The sequence below is a fragment of the Hesperophylax consimilis genome, chromosome 3 (assembly GCF_061612785.1).
Source record: "Hesperophylax consimilis isolate HC1 chromosome 3, BYU_Hcon_1.0, whole genome shotgun sequence".
Lineage (NCBI taxonomy): Eukaryota > Metazoa > Arthropoda > Insecta > Trichoptera > Limnephilidae > Hesperophylax > Hesperophylax consimilis.
The window spans coordinates 44,118,429-44,137,041 of record NC_142838.1 but is presented as its reverse complement, the minus strand read 5'-3'; the positions used below and the strand labels follow the sequence as shown (position 1 = coordinate 44,137,041).

The 18,613-nt window shown below is 34.6% G+C and overlaps 2 protein-coding genes across 2 annotated transcripts; one reads left to right on the top strand and one right to left on the bottom strand.

Moving 5' to 3' along the window:
- Positions 1-1,867: 1,867 nt before the first annotated feature.
- LOC149425593 (uncharacterized) lies at positions 1,868-10,866 on the top strand. The gene is made up of 5 exons (XM_089651195.1): positions 1,868-2,103; positions 4,936-5,097; positions 5,300-5,392; positions 7,718-7,946; positions 10,529-10,866. The coding sequence occupies exons 1-5, from the start codon at positions 2,019-2,021 to the stop codon at positions 10,779-10,781; spliced, it is 822 nt and encodes a 273-aa protein (XP_089507321.1). The 5' UTR covers positions 1,868-2,018; the 3' UTR covers positions 10,782-10,866.
- Positions 10,867-11,751: 885 nt separating this feature from the next.
- On the bottom strand, positions 11,752-15,063 carry LOC149425592 (pancreatic lipase-related protein 2-like). The gene is made up of 6 exons (XM_089651194.1): positions 14,974-15,063; positions 14,754-14,853; positions 14,432-14,577; positions 13,669-13,908; positions 12,011-12,356; positions 11,752-11,923 (listed from the first exon to the last, which is right to left on the bottom strand). Exons 1-6 carry the CDS (start codon positions 14,999-15,001, stop codon positions 11,863-11,865), a joined length of 921 nt encoding a protein of 306 aa, XP_089507320.1. The 5' UTR covers positions 15,002-15,063; the 3' UTR covers positions 11,752-11,862.
- Between the last annotated feature and the right edge of the window lie 3,550 nt (positions 15,064-18,613).

Here is an 18,613-nt window from a genome sequence, read left to right as displayed (position 1 = left end):
TATTAATATTATTTATCAAGGAAAAGAAGGATTTTGGGTTAATGCCAAGCCATTGTCTCATCGTAACAAATAAGCTGGTTTGAATTTGGGTCTGGTTTTAGAACAAATAAATGTAATGAGGTTTTTGCGGTATTACAATATGTGCATAACCAAGGTATTTCAAATGTATAAACTAAACAATAAAGTGAGCCTTATTGCTGTTTCACGTTTAACCTTTATCTATCGTTATTTAAAAATAGCAGTTATTTTAGGTATGCCTACATAATCCAACAATTAAAATCTGAAAACACAATATTTTCAAAAATATATCAAGCTTTATAAAGAGATGAATGTTTTACTTATTTAAAATCAGAGGATTTTGTATATTTAAAGTCCATTCGTGTTAAAACTTTGTGTTATTTGCCTGGGGATTTTGTAACTTTACCGTCCATTTGTGACGAAAAAGGGAAGGAAAACTTTGTGTTATTTGCCAGGGGATTTTGTAACTTTATCATTCGTCGAGTTTTTGGTATAATTTAAATTAGGAAACCAACTTAAAAGTTGTTTATAATATATATATTCTTACAACCTTGTCTTTTCTCCTTTCATTTCTTTTATCAGTGAGCCAAACAATGTACATGTTTATATGTTTATAAAACTATTAGCACACACGAAGATGTGAGCTAACTTAAGATTAATAAATAAATAAACATTAATACATAATTATTTTTGCAATTCTTTTCTTAATTGTTCTGCACCATTTGGGATCACTCACAAATAAGCATTTGATTACATAATATTCAAGTCAATTTTTTCCCCTGTTTTATAAAATTGCATTACTGTCAAACGTTGGTAGACGGACACCCATATTCCTTAACATTTTCTCCCACTAATCCTAATTTATACTAAAATGATCCTCTTAAGATGGTATTTACCCGAAATTCATACTTTTATATGTCTGATGTATCAATCAATGGGTGGTAAAACCATGTATGATCGTGTGAGGAATGTGGAGATCCGCAAAGAGTGCAAGGCTGATGTAAGCGTAATGAGTGAGATCAAAAAACGGACGCTTAGATGGTTTGGGCATGTAGAGCGAATGAGCGAAAAAAGGATTGTAAGGAGAATATACGATGTAAATTTGAATGGTAGCAGAAGTCGGGGACGACCAAGGAAGACATGGCACGACCAAGTGAATCAGATACTTGAGTCGGGCCATGTCAAGAGTCAGAACAATAGAAGAGTATGTATGAGACGATGTATGAATGTGAATGAGGCAAGGAGTGTGTGCCAAGACCGAGTTGTTTGGCGGTCCGTCCTCTCTGCCTACCCATGCTGGGAAACGGCGTGATGGTTAGTTAGTTAGTTAGTTATGTATCAATCAACCTTAATTTTGAGAAAAAAACACAGTGTTACTTTCCACCAAGCGGTCAAGACTGCCTTCATTATTTTTAAATGCTTTCACTACACTTGCAGTTGCTAAAATAAACGGCTTTTTTCAAGATAAAAATGTAGTCAAATTTATATATTTTTTGCGCTTGATGGATATTAGACATAAAATAAAGAGTCCTCTCCATCGTGCGATTTGTTGCTTTTTGCATCGTGAATTTAGCATCCCTTATACGGCTAGACCTGGCGTGCACGCCAGCTGAGGCTGTATGCTCTCTCCTCGCCCCTCGCGAGCCTCCGCCGCACCGCCCCAGTCCGCCCGCTGCACAGTACGCAGTGGCAGTGCACAGTACACACGGAACCCAGTGCCTGTCCAGCCAGCCAGCCCGTGTGCCGCTTTCCGCCTCGCAGCTGAATACCAATCAACGGCACTTTCCAAACTTGCAATCCTTCGCTTACTTCCATCCTAAAAGTGCACCTCCAAATAAAGTCAGCCGGTCGGGTTTCGGAAATAACATTGAACCTTCCTACGAATCCGGAGTAGGTTCATCTATATTTTTGGAGTGCGACTTCCTGCGGGGATTCACTCACGTCCGCGCTAATTACACGCAGGGTTAGGCGGTGCCGTGTCCATTGATTGAGCAATTAGAATGATTGTTTACAAACACGGACTGCTGGCCATGGCGGTGGTGGTCAGCTGTCTGACTATCACGAACAACGCGGCTAATATTGTGGGTAAGTGGATCATTAATGTCATTAAATTCAATAATTTATTGAATTAAATTGTCTCTTGTACATATTGTTTTTATGCAATAATATGATTATCAAACATTTTAGGACTTATTATTTATTTAACGTTTTAGCAGAAAATTTGTGTGCTTGTATTTTGAAACCAAACACATATAAAAAACACTCGAAAGAACATGTTAAATACTTACACTTAAATAATTCAATTCTGATTCTAGTGTTTTTTTAAATTAAATTCATAGATTTACAATAACAATCCAAAAAAACGTCATTTAAATTGTAATAGTACAGCTACGTGATTAAAAACACTTATTTGAAAAAAAATATTTAGTAAAATCGTAATTTAATCATTCTGAAGTTAAGTTGCAATTTTAATGTTTTTTTTAGCAATAATGAAAGTGAGTTCACACATTTCGTATGCACAAACAAGTATATTTTATAATTAAAACACCTTCATTCATCCGTACATGGCTTTGTCATTATTCATAAAGTAACTACGATCATAACCCGGATTACTTTCCTTTGAAATGAGTGAGGAATTAGTGAAGGTGGGCGAAAAGATAAATAATGAGTTTAGTGTCAATCACGGGGAACTTTCTCGCCGGGTCGGGACGGTATGACGGTTTGTCCGCATTAAATATGAACTTGATACTGCTCGATCGCTCTGTGGTCAGAGCCGGAGCCGGAATGTTGTAAGGAAGTAGGGCGCCGCTCTGCGGGAAATATTAAGAAAGTTTTGCGGTCGTATTCGCCGAATGCAAATATAACTTTGCATATCGTATTATTATAGGTTTGTATAATTAATTAGAATTAATGGCGGTCATTTTTAACAATGTTTTGGAGACATGTCTATTTAATACACTAGTGTTAATTATTGTTATTATCAGACTTCGCCCGAGTTTCAGCACGTTTTTCTGCAACATTGTATAAAATTAAAAATATGAGGAATTATTGTATTTTATAATTTTTGGCCAATTCAATGGATTTTTCAAAGCTTTATCGCTTTTGATAGAAATAGCTTTGTGGTGTTGGAGAGTATCCTAGTACTCTTAGATACCTACGGACTAACTAAAAAACGTGGTGAAAATTTTATTCAATTGATAAATTACCATGTGTGTGAAAACCTTACTAATTGAAACATAAAATAGACACTGATAAAACATATTTCATGGAAAGATACAAAAGTTATGTAGAATTTTTATGTTAAAACCACCACAGTGTCACCTACTCAAACCTACCTTACACCCAGCATAAAACAACAGTTATTAACACCACATTAACAACAGTTTTAAATATATATATTATATGCAAATTTAAATAATTTGGTAGACACTGCAATGTATGTATAGAAATTTAAAAAAAATATATTAGCCAGCTAAAGGAGGTTGTTTATATGTTGTATAAACTTGAAATAACCATAATTTCTCATCGAATTTTGGACTGTTTTAAATGTTCTATATATTTCTTCATATTGAAGACGTAAAAACGAATACAATAGTATTTTGGCCTAAAATCAAAATTTAAGTTTTGTATGAAAAGGGCAGCGCAAATATAGTGATAATTGCGATATAATGAAATTATAAGTAAAACAAATCTCTTTCGATAGATAGAGGAATCCATCAAAGCGAAATGATCATTCTGCTATTTTATTGGCGTTTGTCTATGGCGTATAGACTCTGATGATGAGTATCATTCTCTACGTCAATGGGAAGTCTCAAAACATTGTTTATAGTAATCGTCGTCGTCGTCGTCTATATTGATATTGATGAGGCAAGCAAGCGTACTTAATATCCGTTTGTGTGTTTATTTCCTTAATTTGTATTTATGAAGTTATTCATCTAATTTTGTACGAACTTTTTCAAGTCACTTAAATCGTAGAGGCACACCCTTTTCAACTACCTGGAATATATTTTTTTTGTAATTTTATTGTAAAACTTGCTTCAAAAGTAAATTTCGTAATTCATATTTTAAAGGAACATTGCACTCAAAAAACCTAATGATATAATTTTTTTATTTATATTTTTTAAATTTTATTTAAAGAAAGCAAGACAAAAAAATATATATTACAGTAAATAATAAAATAAAATACAGAAAAAACGGAAAAGTTCCAATAAACTACTTTGCAAAAAATATTAAAAAAAGATAAAAACTTATTTTACTTTATGACAACAGTGATAACAATAAAAAATAACAATTTGTTTTAAAAATATAAAAACATATACACAACAGTGATAGTATCTACCTATAGTTTGTATTAGACTCTTATACAAACTATTTCTTTCAGCGAGCCAATTTTTCAATATAATATTTGTTTTTACATTTATACATTTTTTTTATTTCAGCAGGTAACATATTTAAGCAACTAGGTATCATGTTGTCTAGTGTTCTTTGTCCATATTTGTTTAAATGCCTAGGTACAATTAGTCTTTCATTTATATCTTTATTGCTGATTAATTAAGAATCTCTTCAAATTATCCTGTTAAAAAACAAGATTTCAGGCCCTTGACGAATGTATCGATAGGTTTCCTAATAAACTTTTAGTAAAATACGAACGTATTTTTACTATAAAAGTCCATAAAAATCTGCATTTCTTCATTGTATATTACCAAGGAAATTGCAGGTGCATGAAAACGTGTTCCGATTTGTTGGGAATTTACTAATAGTTTATCAGGAAACGGCCTGCAATTCTGTTTTATTACCAATCAGTTGAAGATCATTAAATTTACGTAAGAATCATTTAGTGAAAGCATAAAATTTAGATCAATTCTCATTTCACATTATATTTATATCTAAACATAATCAATGGCATTCATTTTTCAGATCTACTGGAATGGAGTCTTCTTGGTAAGGACGCTGCCCAACTGAGAGCTGAAGAGGATGGAGCCGCTGTCCCCGGTGGCCAGAGGAACTGTCTCTGTGATGGACCTTCTTGCATCTGCTGCGTGGACTTCAACCTCACTTTTATAGATCTAGGCGGTCCAGGTCAGTTCTAATCTGTTAAAATTAATAAATTAGAAAATACATACAAGTTATTTGGTATTAAAAATTTGGTTATATTTCAAAGCCAATATGTTTGATAATGTACCTACTGAAGGCAATACTTGTTTCTAAAATCTAAACTTGGATACCATAGAAAAAGTTTGTAGAATGAGTGCTAATAGTTTTTATCCACTTTGACTTTCAGGATGTGTCCGGATGAAGTACATCTCACAGGAAGAAGGATTCGCAGTGAACATGTCCTATGGCGCCAACTTGCTTCATAGTCAGACCGTCAAAGGTACTCATTTTTATATGTGCTATTTATATTTATAAATAATCAGAATATGAAACCGATTTAGTAAGGTCAAGTAAAACCATATAAGAAATCAATATGTTCAGAACCGACGTTTGTTGTTCTCTGTCGAAGGGAAGAAACCTTTCTACTACCAACTAACTTTCTGACCTTGAGTTGATTTTTCACGAAAACGGCGCTATATAAATTAGCCAAATATTATTATTATTGAGAGCCTTTTAAATATTTACTACTTTAGTTACAACACATAAAATACTCACTCTTATTATTAACTGAAGCACACATATAATAATAACAATAAGTGTTTTATTATCTACATACAATATGCATACACGTATTGAAATGTAAAACCTCCTGGTTCTAGAGATTCCGCACTATCCCCACATATACACGTTTTACGCCAAAGACATTATTTTATGCCAATGAAAAAATTGATTTTCTGAATATTACATAAAATATAAAAATGAATTTGAACAAGATTGGCGATCTTAGTTATCCAGTTTCTAGAAATTTATACTGCGAGAAGGTATTGGATGCAATGATATAAAGACGTTAGTTGTGTGGATAAATGATGATGAATTTATACTTCAAGAAGGTATTGGATGCAATGATATAAAGACGTTAGTTGTGTGGATAAATGATGATGAATTTATACTTCAAGAAGGTATTGGATGCAATGATATAAAGACGTTAGTTGTGTGGATAAATGATGATGAATTTATACTTCAAGAAGGTATTGGATGCAATGATATAAAGACGTTAGTTGTGTGGATAAATGATGATGAATTTATACTTCAAGAAGGTATTGGATGCAATGATATAAAGACGTTAGTTGTGTGGATAAATGATGATGAATTTATACTTCAAGAAGGTATTGGATGCAATGATATAAAGACGTTAGTTGTGTGGATAAATGATGATGAATTTATACTTCAAGAAGGTATTGGATGCAATGATATAAAGACGTTAGTTGTGTGGATAAATGATGATGCATTTATACTTCAAGAAGGTATTGGATGCAATGATATAAAGACGTTAGTTGTGTGGATAAATGATGATGAATTTATACTTCAAGAAGGTATTGGATGCAATGATATAAAGACGTTAGTTGTGTGGATAAATGATGATGAATTTATACCCCAAGAAGGTATTGGATGCAATGATATAAAGACGTTAGTTGTGTGGATAAATGATGATGAATTTATACTTCAAGAAGGTATTGGATGCAATGATATAAAGACGTTAGTTGTGTGGATAAATGATGATGAATTTATACTTCAAGAAGGTATTGGATGCAATGATATAAAGACGTTAGTTGTAGGGATAAATGATGATGAATTTAATAATAATAGGAATTATATCTTTATTTAATAAATTTGCAACTATAAACATGTAAATAGATACAGAATACATAACAGATTAGATAAAGTTGAGGATTCTCATAACCTGCCTCACTAGGCTAGTAAGGCTAGCGTGTGTTGAGGCAGTCATTTTGTTAGTTATTATAAATACTTTTGAGTATTCCTACACTAACTAACTAACTAACTAACCATCACGCCGTTTCGCCGCAGGGGTAGGCAGAGGGTAACAAACAACTCGGTCTTGGCACACACTTCTTGCCTCATTCACATTCATACATCGTCTCATATATACTCTTCTATTATAATATAAACACTCAATATTTTTGTTGCATAAATAATTTAGAATTTAAGTGATTGCACCTGTATTAGTCGCTTGAAATATCAATACAAATTGAAAATATCTCCAGAGTGAAAATAAATGCCGCCGACGGGAATTGAACCCGCGCCTTCTGATGTCCGGTCTGATTCTCTGGACCATTGAGCCACGTCGGCTTATTTCCAACCCGCCAAATAATTCAATATGTACTTCAATCAACAATTACGGCTTATTATATTTTTTCCACCTGTAAACAACTAACTTGATTTTTGTAGGAAAGGCTTTGTTAATGCTAAATTTCCCACTAGATGGCGTCGAGACACATTATATCTACATTTTTTGGTGAAATACTTTGACTTGTAAAGCAAATAATTTGTTATCCTTTGTGCTATGCATAAAACCTTGTCTTATAAACATTGGTTTATCATTAAAAAATAATAATATTTTTCAAAAAATTATTAATATTGATATTAATTATTACGACTAATTATTGCTTATCCTTTGTGTTATGCATAAAACCTTGTCATATAAACATTGGTTTATCATTAAAAAACTGTTCATTTCCTTGATAAACTCAAATTAAAAAATAAAAATAAAAAGATGACACGAAGAATAACATTGCCCCATCTCCAGGTCCGGACCCAGAACCGATTTGCCTAAACATCGTGTCCCGCGTTGCGCAGCTGTGCGCCAGGGTCACGGAACTTGCGCCAACCTCTGACGGGCTGCGGGGCTGCGTGCAGCTGGAGCCCACGCTGCTAGGGGAGCCGACTCTGGATTTCCCCATCGGCTGTTTCAGGTCCGGCGCCGATGGCATGACCATGGAACCCATGAGGAGTAACGGAACTGAGGAAGATCTAAGGTTGGTTCAAAAGATGTTTTCACCATGGGATAGTAAGGTTCGGTTGTTCGACCCTTCAGCTTTTCGTTGGTTAGATGTATGGCATCATGGATGGCGGCTGATCGCACAATCGATCTGAAATACTGAGCGGACTCTTAACAAAACTTCACATGCTTCATCTTGAATATCTAACGCAACTGTTTTATGTCATTACATCAAAATATAAAAATCTGCTTTACACTAATGCAGGTAACTCCATTAATGGAGGACTGAACGCAGTTGGCGCTAACAAAAAATTGTCCAAAGAAGCGAAGTTAGCAGTCCACAATGGAGTGCTGGTACCTACCCTGATGTATGGAAGTGAGGCATGGAACTGGCAAAGAAAGGATGAAAGTAGATTGAATGCTGTTGAAATGAGATCCCTGAGGCGTATGTGTGGTAAAACCATGTATGATCGTGTGAGGAATGTGGATATCCGCAAAGAGTGCAAGGCTGATGTAAGCGTAATGAGTAAGATCAAGAAAGGGACGCTTAGATGGTTTGGGCATGTAGAGCGAATGAGCAATGAAAGGTGTGTAAGGAGAATATACGATGCAAATGTGAATGGTAGCAGAAGTCGGGGACGCCCGAGGAAGACATGGCACGACCAAGTGAATCAGATACTTGAGTCGGGCCATGTCAAGAGTCAGAACAATAGAAGAGTATGTATGAGACGATGTATGAATGTTAATGAGGCAAGGAGTGTGTGCCAAGACCGAGTTGTTTGGCGGTCCGTCCTCTCTGCCTACCCCTGCGGGGAAACGGCGTGATGGTTAGTTAGTTATTTAGTTCTGCTTTACACTAATCTATGTTGAAATAGATTGACTAATATGTCCGAGTATTCCGTGGGAGATCCCGTCCACTTTTTATGCTCCGACGGAGAAGATTTCTGCCTACCAAAACGCGCTTCTTATTATATTCCTTTTTTGTAACAAATAGAGATAATGATATCTTCACTGGGATCTCCTGCGCTGAGGATTTAATTTAAATATTATTAAAATTTAGTAGTATGGAGGATAAAATAAAGTAATTATAAATATATTAAGTGGCGTTTTACCGAAATAATTATCAATATATTAAATAGTGTTTATTTTCTGAAATAATTATCAATATATTAAAAGGTGTTTTTTCTGAAATGTGTTGTTTCGGTTTCATTCTGTATTTGGGGTCAGTATATTGTCTATTTTTGATCTCCCTATGTATTGTAACCAGATTTTTAATTGAGATTTAAAAGTTTTAATGAGTTTTGAAAGAGAGTAAGATTTTGTTGTAGAGTTTAGTACCATAGTAAAGGAAGCTTTTTTGCCCAAATGTTATATTTGTAGGCTGGTTGGTTTGATATCAAAAAGGTGTTAAACAAGACTGCGTAATGTCACCGTGGTTATTCGATCTATACATGAATAATTGTATGCACGAATTGAAAGAGGTGGGATTGGGTGCAAATTTGAGTAATCTGAAAGTACATAATATGTTGCCTGTTGTATGCTGATGATGCGGTGCTGATTGCTAATAGTATGGATGATCTGGAGTCTCTCGTGTCTAGGATGAACGAAGTATGCATGAAGAATGAAGTAATGATGAATGTAAGTAAGTCTAAAGTAATGGTGTTTGAAAGAGAGAGTACGAAAACAGTGTGCAATATAGTTGTGAATGAGGAATACTTGGAGCAGGTGGATGAGTTTGTGTATTTAGGAAGCATGTTTACGAGAGATGGGAAGGCTGACAGAGATATTGAAAGAAGAGTAAATGCAGGTAATTACGTTAATGGAGTCCACAACGGAGTGCTGGTACCAACCTTGATGTATGGAAGTGAGGCGTGGAACTGGCAAAGAAAGGATGAATGTAGATTGAATGAGATCCCTGAGGTGTATGTGTGGTAAAACCATGTTTGATCGTGTGAGGAATGTGGAGATCCGCAAAGAGTGCAAGGCTGATCTAAGCGTAATGAGTAAGATTAAGAAAGAGACGCTTAGATGGCTTGGGCATGTAGAGCGAATGAGCGAAGATAGGAGTGTAAGGAGGATATATGATGCAAATGCAAATGGTAGCAGAAGCCGAGGACGCCCGAGGAAGACATGGCACGATCAAGTGAATCAGATACTTGAGTCGGGCCATGTCAAGAGTCAGAATAATAGAAGAGTATGTATGAGGCGATGTATGAATGTGAATGAGGAAAGAAGTGTGAGCCAAGACCGAGTTGTTTTGCGGTCCGTCCTTTCTGCCTATTATCATATATCTGTGATGGTTAGTTAGTTGTATTTGTAGTTACTGGTTGGTTATGTTTTCGACCCTGAGATTTAGTGTTCTCAATATGTGTGTTAGTCTTCATTTCTTGTGTTTTGCATTTATGAATGTAAAGACATATAAATTTTCAACATCAATTGAGACAATTCAGCATCTATCTTTAGACGCATATCACAACGTAGTTAAAGTGCTCCAATGACCTTTTTAACTTACATGTAGGTAGGTACTTCGAAATTGTCATTTTCTCTGTAATATATTGGTGTATAACCGTTTCATGGAGAACAACATCAATTTGACTTAATTCATTGTTCTTATTCCAGTGCCCTGAAGCCCGACCCCGACACCCCTACCGGAATCAACGCAGATGAAATCCTCCAAGCTGTCAACGACTCTGCAGAAGAAGGGATCGCCTTTTTCTCCAGCTTACTAGGATTCAATTTCGGCAAAACAAATAAAACTGAAACGTCATCACAAGCTCCTGACTCTGAAAGCAGTGAGGTTCAACTCCCTGCCAAAACTAGCAGATCTTCTAAAAATATCCAATACATCTCTAAAATTAATGAGATAAATTAAAAAATATATAAATATCGTGTTATCAAATCTGTAGTTATTTATGACATTCGTTCGTATTTTATTGAAGATAAAAATAATGTATGCTTAATCTTAGATAGTAGAATTAATCACATCATCCTATAGTCTGTATGTAATATAAATAAACATATGAAAGTAATTTAATTATTTAATAAAGAAGTCTCCGTCTCTCTTTGGCTTCAAATTTTAATTTTTTGCTTTTTGTGTTATGGGTTTTTTTTTCACAAAATTTCAAAGTTGAAATCTGTGAAAGTTCAATTCAGGTTCATGAATTTATACGGTTTTCTCTAAGGAACTTCTTGCATATGGCAACTATTTTCAGGTCGCATAATGTAACATGATTTTTTGTAGTTATCCATTTGACTAAATAATTACTTTCAGTAAATTAGTATTGGGACGTTTATACGTAGTCTAGGTTTAGTAGTTAGTAGGACCGGCGGAGATGCTAATAATGTAATAATAAAGTGGACTAACTAGGCAGCAATGGTAGCAACCAGTAATATTTTATAAAAAGGCAAGACTTTGTGAAAAGTATTATTTGTTAGTCCATTGGAAGATTGTAAAATGTTATTTCTCTAATAATATTTTTTTTACCAAGCAATCACTAATCAATTTAACGTACACCTACATAATCAACAATGATTTATGTATTACGTAGTACTTGATAAATCACAATATCTTGTCTTGCCACAAAAACATACCTGTAGGTATACAATATACAATCAGTAATATCATGTTTTTACTGAAGGATAAGTTTGTCCATCTAGCGAGGAAGCATCAAAGCTTACAGATTTTTTTTTATTATTACTATTATTTTTAAATGATGAACTATAATTTGCAGAAACAAACGTGCGCTCTTTTAAATGTTTTGCATATAGCGCTGTGCGATTTTGATACTGTTCAACAAAGTCACGATAAATGTTTATAGCAAAGCAAATAACCAAAATTTAAATAAAAAATTCTTGATATTTTTGTATTAGTGATTTAAATATTTGGAAATAATGTATTTATTGACAAAAGTTGACATTTGTATAAAGTGTAGAAAATGTCTCCATTCATCTGGTCAGTTAAATCCTTTATGAAAAGGCTCCTGGGGATTGGTTTCAAGAAGGTATATTCCAGACCTGTGAAAGAAAATAGGTATTATCATTTCACACTCTCAAACAACAAAATCATCAAGAATCTAAGTTATGTAAGTATTTTCTGCTTACGCGTTTTTTGTTAAATGCCCTCCCATCTGTAGTGTGCGGTTCAAACTATTACATCCAGTGTTATACCTCATCTCCTGGTAGTCTCTGCACTCTCGTCCAAGAAAACCATTCTCCAAGCCGATGGACTCTGCAAAATACTCGTAGGCTCTGCTGTGCGAGCACCAGTAGTCGGAGTATAGACAACCAGGCATCATTTCCCCCCCGTTGGGGTAGAAGTCCACGTGACCGTAGGGATACATTAGCATCCCTCCTGAGATGAAAGTGTGGATAATCTCCACGTAATCAGCATCCCCACGGCCAATGCAGTAGGCGGAGTTTTCCCACGTGCCTCCGGGAGGATCCAGAGCTAATGATTATTTATTTATTTAGTGATAATACATTACAAAAATAATAAAAATATTATTTCCAGTGAGTTGAAGAAAATACTCATTTCAGGAAAGACAACATGAATTAACATTAATAAAATAAAAGAAAACTTATTTTTACATAAGAAAATGATTTTAAAAGGGAGTTCAATGTTCTTAAAAAGTACTCCCATAAAATTAATGTTTCCGACAGACTTAAGAGAGACTAAACGGTGGAGTTGGGAAACCCTTATCCATTTGGGTGCTCCCAGAGATATGTGTTTGGATTATGTTGAAATGTTTGGTGCGTGGGGTACAGGACTGCTAGAGTTTTATTTGATGAGTTTATGGTTTCATTGATACGATTTCGCCAGGTGAGTCTACTCCTAGGTACGTTTTCTCCTAACAAGTAGATGTAAGATGGCCTGGCTGGTCGGCAATCTGAGAAAACATGGATTTGTGCTTATTCGCCATTGTTTGAAGAACATTTCTAGTTCTGATACGTGGGCTTGATCGCTTACCGAGGTGGACATGACTCCAGTATCGTCTGCAAATTTACCTATTTTCGTGCGATGGTTTTGGATACTGGGGCGGGGAAATCGCTTAGGTAAATTTCCGCAAGCGCTGGCGATAGAATAGATCCTAGGGAAACCGGCTCTTAGCGATCTTCCTATCGATGATTTGAGTCATTGAGTGGAAGATATTCAGGAGGTACATTTTGTAAATGCGACCTCTGTGCCAGACTTTATCAAATGTTTTGCAGACGTCTAGGGAGAGGGCTACTGTATGTTGGCGATTATTGAAACCGTTAGTAAATTCTTCAACCACCATCAAGAGTTGGTGGAGAGCAGAGTGGCCCGATCAAAAGCCGTATTTAAAGTCGGGGATAAGTTTTAGTTGGTCAATTGATTTGTGGAGCCTGGCGAGAATACAAATAAATTTACAGACAGGTGAAATGCAAAACGGTAGAGTTAACGTAAGACTTTGCTATGCTCAGTCAACTGGGCTACAACGTGGACCCGGCTCAGATGAACCCTCGCTCGGCCCAGGAACTGCACGAACATGGCGCGATACATGCCGACGCAGTGTGCCATACAATGCCTCCCGGCGTAGCCCGCGGATTGCGCGCCCAGGCTGTGCGCCACCAGTGCACCTAGCTGACGGGAACCCCCGCCCACCCCATGAACTGCAGGAACATGGTGAGATATATGCCAACGCCTTGTGCCATACAATTCCTCCCGGCGTGGCCGGCGGTCACGGCCACCTGGCTGAGGGGAAACATGGTGAGATATATGCCGACACCTCGTGCCTTACCAGAAATATATCCTATTTTCCCTGTCATGCAATTCCTCCCGGCGTGGCCTGCGGCCTGCGCGCCCAGGCTGTGCGCCACCACGTGCACCTGGCTGAGAGGGACCCCCGCCCACCCCAGGAACTGCAGGAACGAGGCCAGGTACATGCCGAATGCCACAGCCAGTGGGTCGGAGGGGTTCTCGTCCATTCCGGAACTCCAGTCCACAACTATTACGTTCACGTCATAGTGTTTCAGGAATGCTGAAACATGTCACAATTTAAATTACTTTCACTTTAAATAAAACATTTACCATCTTTGAGGTGGAGATTAATTAACTTTGTTACATATTGCCTATTTGTCACTCAATTTCCAACTCACAACTTTATTAATGTAAACATAACCTTTATTCACATCATAACAGCGGTAAGTACTCTGGAGAAACAGGTGCTCTCAAAATAATTTTTATAAAATGTGTTCTACAAAAAACAGATACTATGCAGATATTTTCAACTTCTTAATTTATGATTTGTTTTCAAGTAAAATGTATTAAAAATAATCTTTATATTAATTGATAAAATCAACGGTAATACCCATTAACAGATTGAAAACAAAAATAAACTACCTCCACCGGTGTACATTACTTGTTTGATAAGAAATCTTATTATTTAATTATTTACCTACTTGACTTTAATTGGCGATATAGGGAATAAGTGTAAGTATGTTAAAGGGTGACGTTAAAAATATAAACTAAATAGTTGACAAACAAATATGAGACTTAGGTACCATTTTTAACGAGTATATTTGATGCATGATTTGCGCTGCTCTTCCAGCCGTGGATGAGGACTTTAACAGGAGCACGGCGAAATCCCGATGCATATAAATGGTCTAAGTAACCATTATATATTTCTCGAGGTGTGTCCGTGTTTTGTCTAGGAAAGGGGAAAAACGTATAATAGTAATACATAAACAGGCGTTCTCAAAGCTAACAAATCTACTTTTCAGGTGTCAATCATGTTTACATCAATAACTTACGGAATACAATTTGATAACTAAGATTTATTAATAATTTTAAATAAAGTAAAGAGCTTAGGAATAGGTGCCTTACCTTGTATATAAGTAGAATTTGACTCTTTCCCTCGGATTATAATCACTTCGCAAGTTTTCCAATCTAAAATCAGCGATTCCTCCAAATGCGAGAGAAATAACTGAAATTTTTTAACATCATTAATGCACTTTTCATATTTAGGTATAACTGTATATATTTCCTCCATGGGTATTGTTATAATTTTATTTATCTTATGGAGTCTTCAAATATTTGCACTAACTGATTATAAAATAAATATATTTCTCCATTGCAATATTTTAGTTAGGAATCACAAATGTGCGAAGAATGAACTAAGCGAACCACAGATGTGAGAAGAATGAACAACACTTATTATTTTAGTTTTAATTGATAACATTATTTAAGAGGAATGTCTCCTGATTGTTGTGTACATATTTTTTTTGGTTTCTATAAATTAACTAACCAATCATCAAGCCGTCTCCGCAGGGGTGGGCAGAGCGGACGGACCGCCATATAAGTCTATCTCCGTACACACAACCTCTGCTTGATTCGCATTCATATATTATCGCCTCGCATACACTCTTCTGCTAGTTTCAATCCTGACATGACATTGACATTTTAAAAAACTTTTCTCAAATAATAATCTATTTGCATGAGTACATATTATATATTCTTTTTTGTTTTTTCATTGATTTGTTCCATACATAAAAAAAATGTATTAATATATTTGTTTTATTTAGTATTTCAGGTTTGTACACGAAAATCCAATTTGGTGGAGGTATTTTGTTATATGTAAAAAATAATCTTGCCTTCTCGCAAATATTTGTATATACAAAATATTTTGAAAACGTTTTTGGAAAATTGACACCTAAAAATAAGATTTTTTTAATCTTTTAGCTATATACCGACCTCCGAATCTCAATAAACAAGCATTTTTGTCTGAAATATCTTCTGTGTTTAAAAATAATATTGCCCAAATGAAAGTGTCATATATTTTGGTGACATAAATTTAAACTTATTAAATAGAAATAACTTATGAAAATATCTAGTGTAATAGCTCGTGTATCGATCATTTTTTGTAAGGATTAGCGGAAGACAATTCGCTGGAGCTTTTGCAGGTGTGAGTTCAATCTCCTCATGTGTATGTGATTATAACATTGCAGATCACCACACTACTACTATTAATGTTCAGATAGCTTCTATAGAACAAGTAAACTTGAACAAAACTGAAAATATAACGATTCTTTCGCAGAGACATATCGACAATAATATCCAAAATTATGATTGGAAATCACTTCTAGAAGAAAATGACTGTTGTACTGTTTATTCAAAATTTCAGAATTATTTTGATGATTTGTATAAAAATAGCACAATTGTTACAAGTAGAAAATTCAAAACCCGGCTTTATGCGAAAAACGATTAAATATCTTCTGATATTTTATGTAAAATTAAAAGAAGAGATAACTTATATAAACGTTGGAAAAATGCTCCAACAAACAAATATTATGAGAAAGATTATAGATGTTTTAGAAGTGTATTAAATAAATTATTAGTCAAAATAAAAACTTTTTACTATAATGATAAATTCAAAAACAATTTTCATGACCCAAAAAAAACGTTGGAGGAGTGTAATAAAATTTTAGAAACTAAGTGTAAAAATGACAGTGATGAAAATGTTTCTAAATATCTGATGAAAGATCGAACAAAAGAGTGTTTCATTTTTGTTGATTATTTCTCTGAAAGTGTTTACAATATGTTACATAAGTGCAACCATAAGACAATTGAATTTGAACCAGAAAAGATGCCTCAAAGCATGTACCTACCGAGGGCAACAGCGGCGGATATAGAAAGTATTATTAGACAAATGAAAAGTTCTTCTCCGGGAATTGATAATATCAGGATGAAAGATTTTAAAAAGCATATTTTAATCTTAGGTCCAATTATAACCCATTTTATAAACAGAATCTTATTTCAAGCAAAACTTCCTGATGACTTAAAATGTAGTTTTATAAGACCTATATTTAAGGGAGGTGACCACACTGTATTGGGTAACTACAGACCAATTAGTATCTTACCATCACTAGAAAAAATTCTTGAAAAATATATTCAAATAAAATAATAAGATATTTTGAAGATTTTTCTATAATAGATACTAACGGTTTCCAAAAAATACACAAGAATATATTATATTTATATGGAAAAGAGAGCACTGTGACTGTACTCTCTTTTCCAAACACAATGACTTCAGACTTTATTACATTCATGAAACGTTGCTAGAAATGGCTTCAGCCGTGTTTGGAGACCAGACCTGTATAGCCAGGTACTTCCTTACCTTCCTCTACTGCATCTCCATCCGCTTTCCACCACCACTACCTTTCCCGCTATCTCCAGCCTCACAACAATTCCCATTATTCGCAATATTGGGAATACCATAGTCTCACTGGATCCAGATGCTTGGAAGTGGTTGGGAATCTTGTGGGCTTTATAAAAAAATAATATTCAGAAGGCAAAAACTACGATACAATTAAAAAAAATATTGATTAAATTTGATACAAGTTTTCACTTTTCCATTTATGTCAAAAGATGTAGCTCGTCCAAAGGGTCTACTTACCGACTTTTAGTAATTTATTAAATGTCGTATTTTATATTTTTCTTTCTATTCAACGATTATGGATTGACGAAACTAGTTGGTTCCGTCCACATGACTTCCGCACAACGCCCTGAGCCACTCGCAACTAGCAAGTAAGAACATATTATGGGAAAGCCCTTATACTTTTCTTTGCATTTTTGCAGGTTGGGAGCGGCTAAGTGCGTTTTGCGGGCATCGTTGACGGAACCATTGAATACGTTTGGATTTAGACATTGAATTGAATAAAAGACCTGTAAGACCCAAATAATAATAATAATAAATAAGAGTCCATTTGGTCCTTTTCCGTTGCAGTAAATTATCATAGTAAACCTGAATTGGGAAAAAAAAGTTGTTTGGGAGCAATATCCTCTTGAAAATTAATTGTTGTTTTATATTTGACATTAATCGATAACCTTATCACCTTCAGTACAGAGCAAGTAGATAACAGTGCTGAGCGATATAACATTTCAATGTAGATGTGTATAGCTAACTACTTATCACATTTTATCAAGAACTAACTGCCATAAAAATCCATAATATTTAATTGGATAGTATGATTGCTCAAGGTTAAGTTTTAAAAAATCTTTATAATGTAGTTTTATTTATTGTTTCTTTAGATTGTATCTTTTTTACGTTAGAATTTTTAACCTAGCACAAAGATTATATATTATTGCTCTCTTACAAATTGGGTACCTACATGGTACCTATTAATCTAATTCCAGTCAATTCATTACGGTATAATGTAGTAAACATGTTGGATGATCGATATTTAATTGCAAGAAAAAATATAAAAACTATTATTTTAAAAAGGAGAGAAGAAAGAAAGATAAAGAAAAAATTACATTATAGAAGGAAAAGGGTGGAAAAATATACATATAAAATATATTATGCCACAATTTAAAAGGAAAAAGATGAAAGAATATGTTGAAAATCCTCGGATAGCACAAATAATAATTTAACATTATTTTGAAATGTACACAAGGAATTTGATAACTTAATGTGATCTGGAAGTCTATTAAATAGAAGTGGAGCCTGGTACAAATAATGTCTTTGCCTAAATGAGGATTTAGAATGAATTGTCATAAAGTTCAGACCAGAGCCAATTCTTGTAGTACGAATTTGCTGCGTTCTTTTCGTTGAACTAATATTGTTAAAAAATCTGCACAGCGTTTGTGTGATAAATAGAAGTTTTAAATTCATGATATTACATTCCTTATAAAGTAACTGTGTAGGATATCTAAACTTTTTCGTGTACATAACTTTAAGAATCAGT

Coding starts and splice junctions, on each gene's coding strand:
- LOC149425592 (XM_089651194.1), bottom strand. CDS start 15,001: ATGGAGAAATATATTTATTTTATAATCA. Junction 14,854..14,973: donor ATATATTTATTTTATAATCA/GTTAGTGCAAAT, acceptor AAAAAATTTCAG/TTATTTCTCTCGCATTTGGA. Junction 12,357..13,668: donor GAAAATAGGATATATTTCTG/GTAAGGCACGAG, acceptor AATAATCATTAG/CTCTGGATCCTCCCGGAGGC.
- LOC149425593 (XM_089651195.1), top strand. CDS start 2,019: ATGATTGTTTACAAACACGGACTGCTGGCCATGGCGGTGGTGGTCAGC. Junction 2,104..4,935: donor CAACGCGGCTAATATTGTGG/GTAAGTGGATCA, acceptor TTCATTTTTCAG/ATCTACTGGAATGGAGTCTT. Junction 5,098..5,299: donor TATAGATCTAGGCGGTCCAG/GTCAGTTCTAAT, acceptor TTTGACTTTCAG/GATGTGTCCGGATGAAGTAC.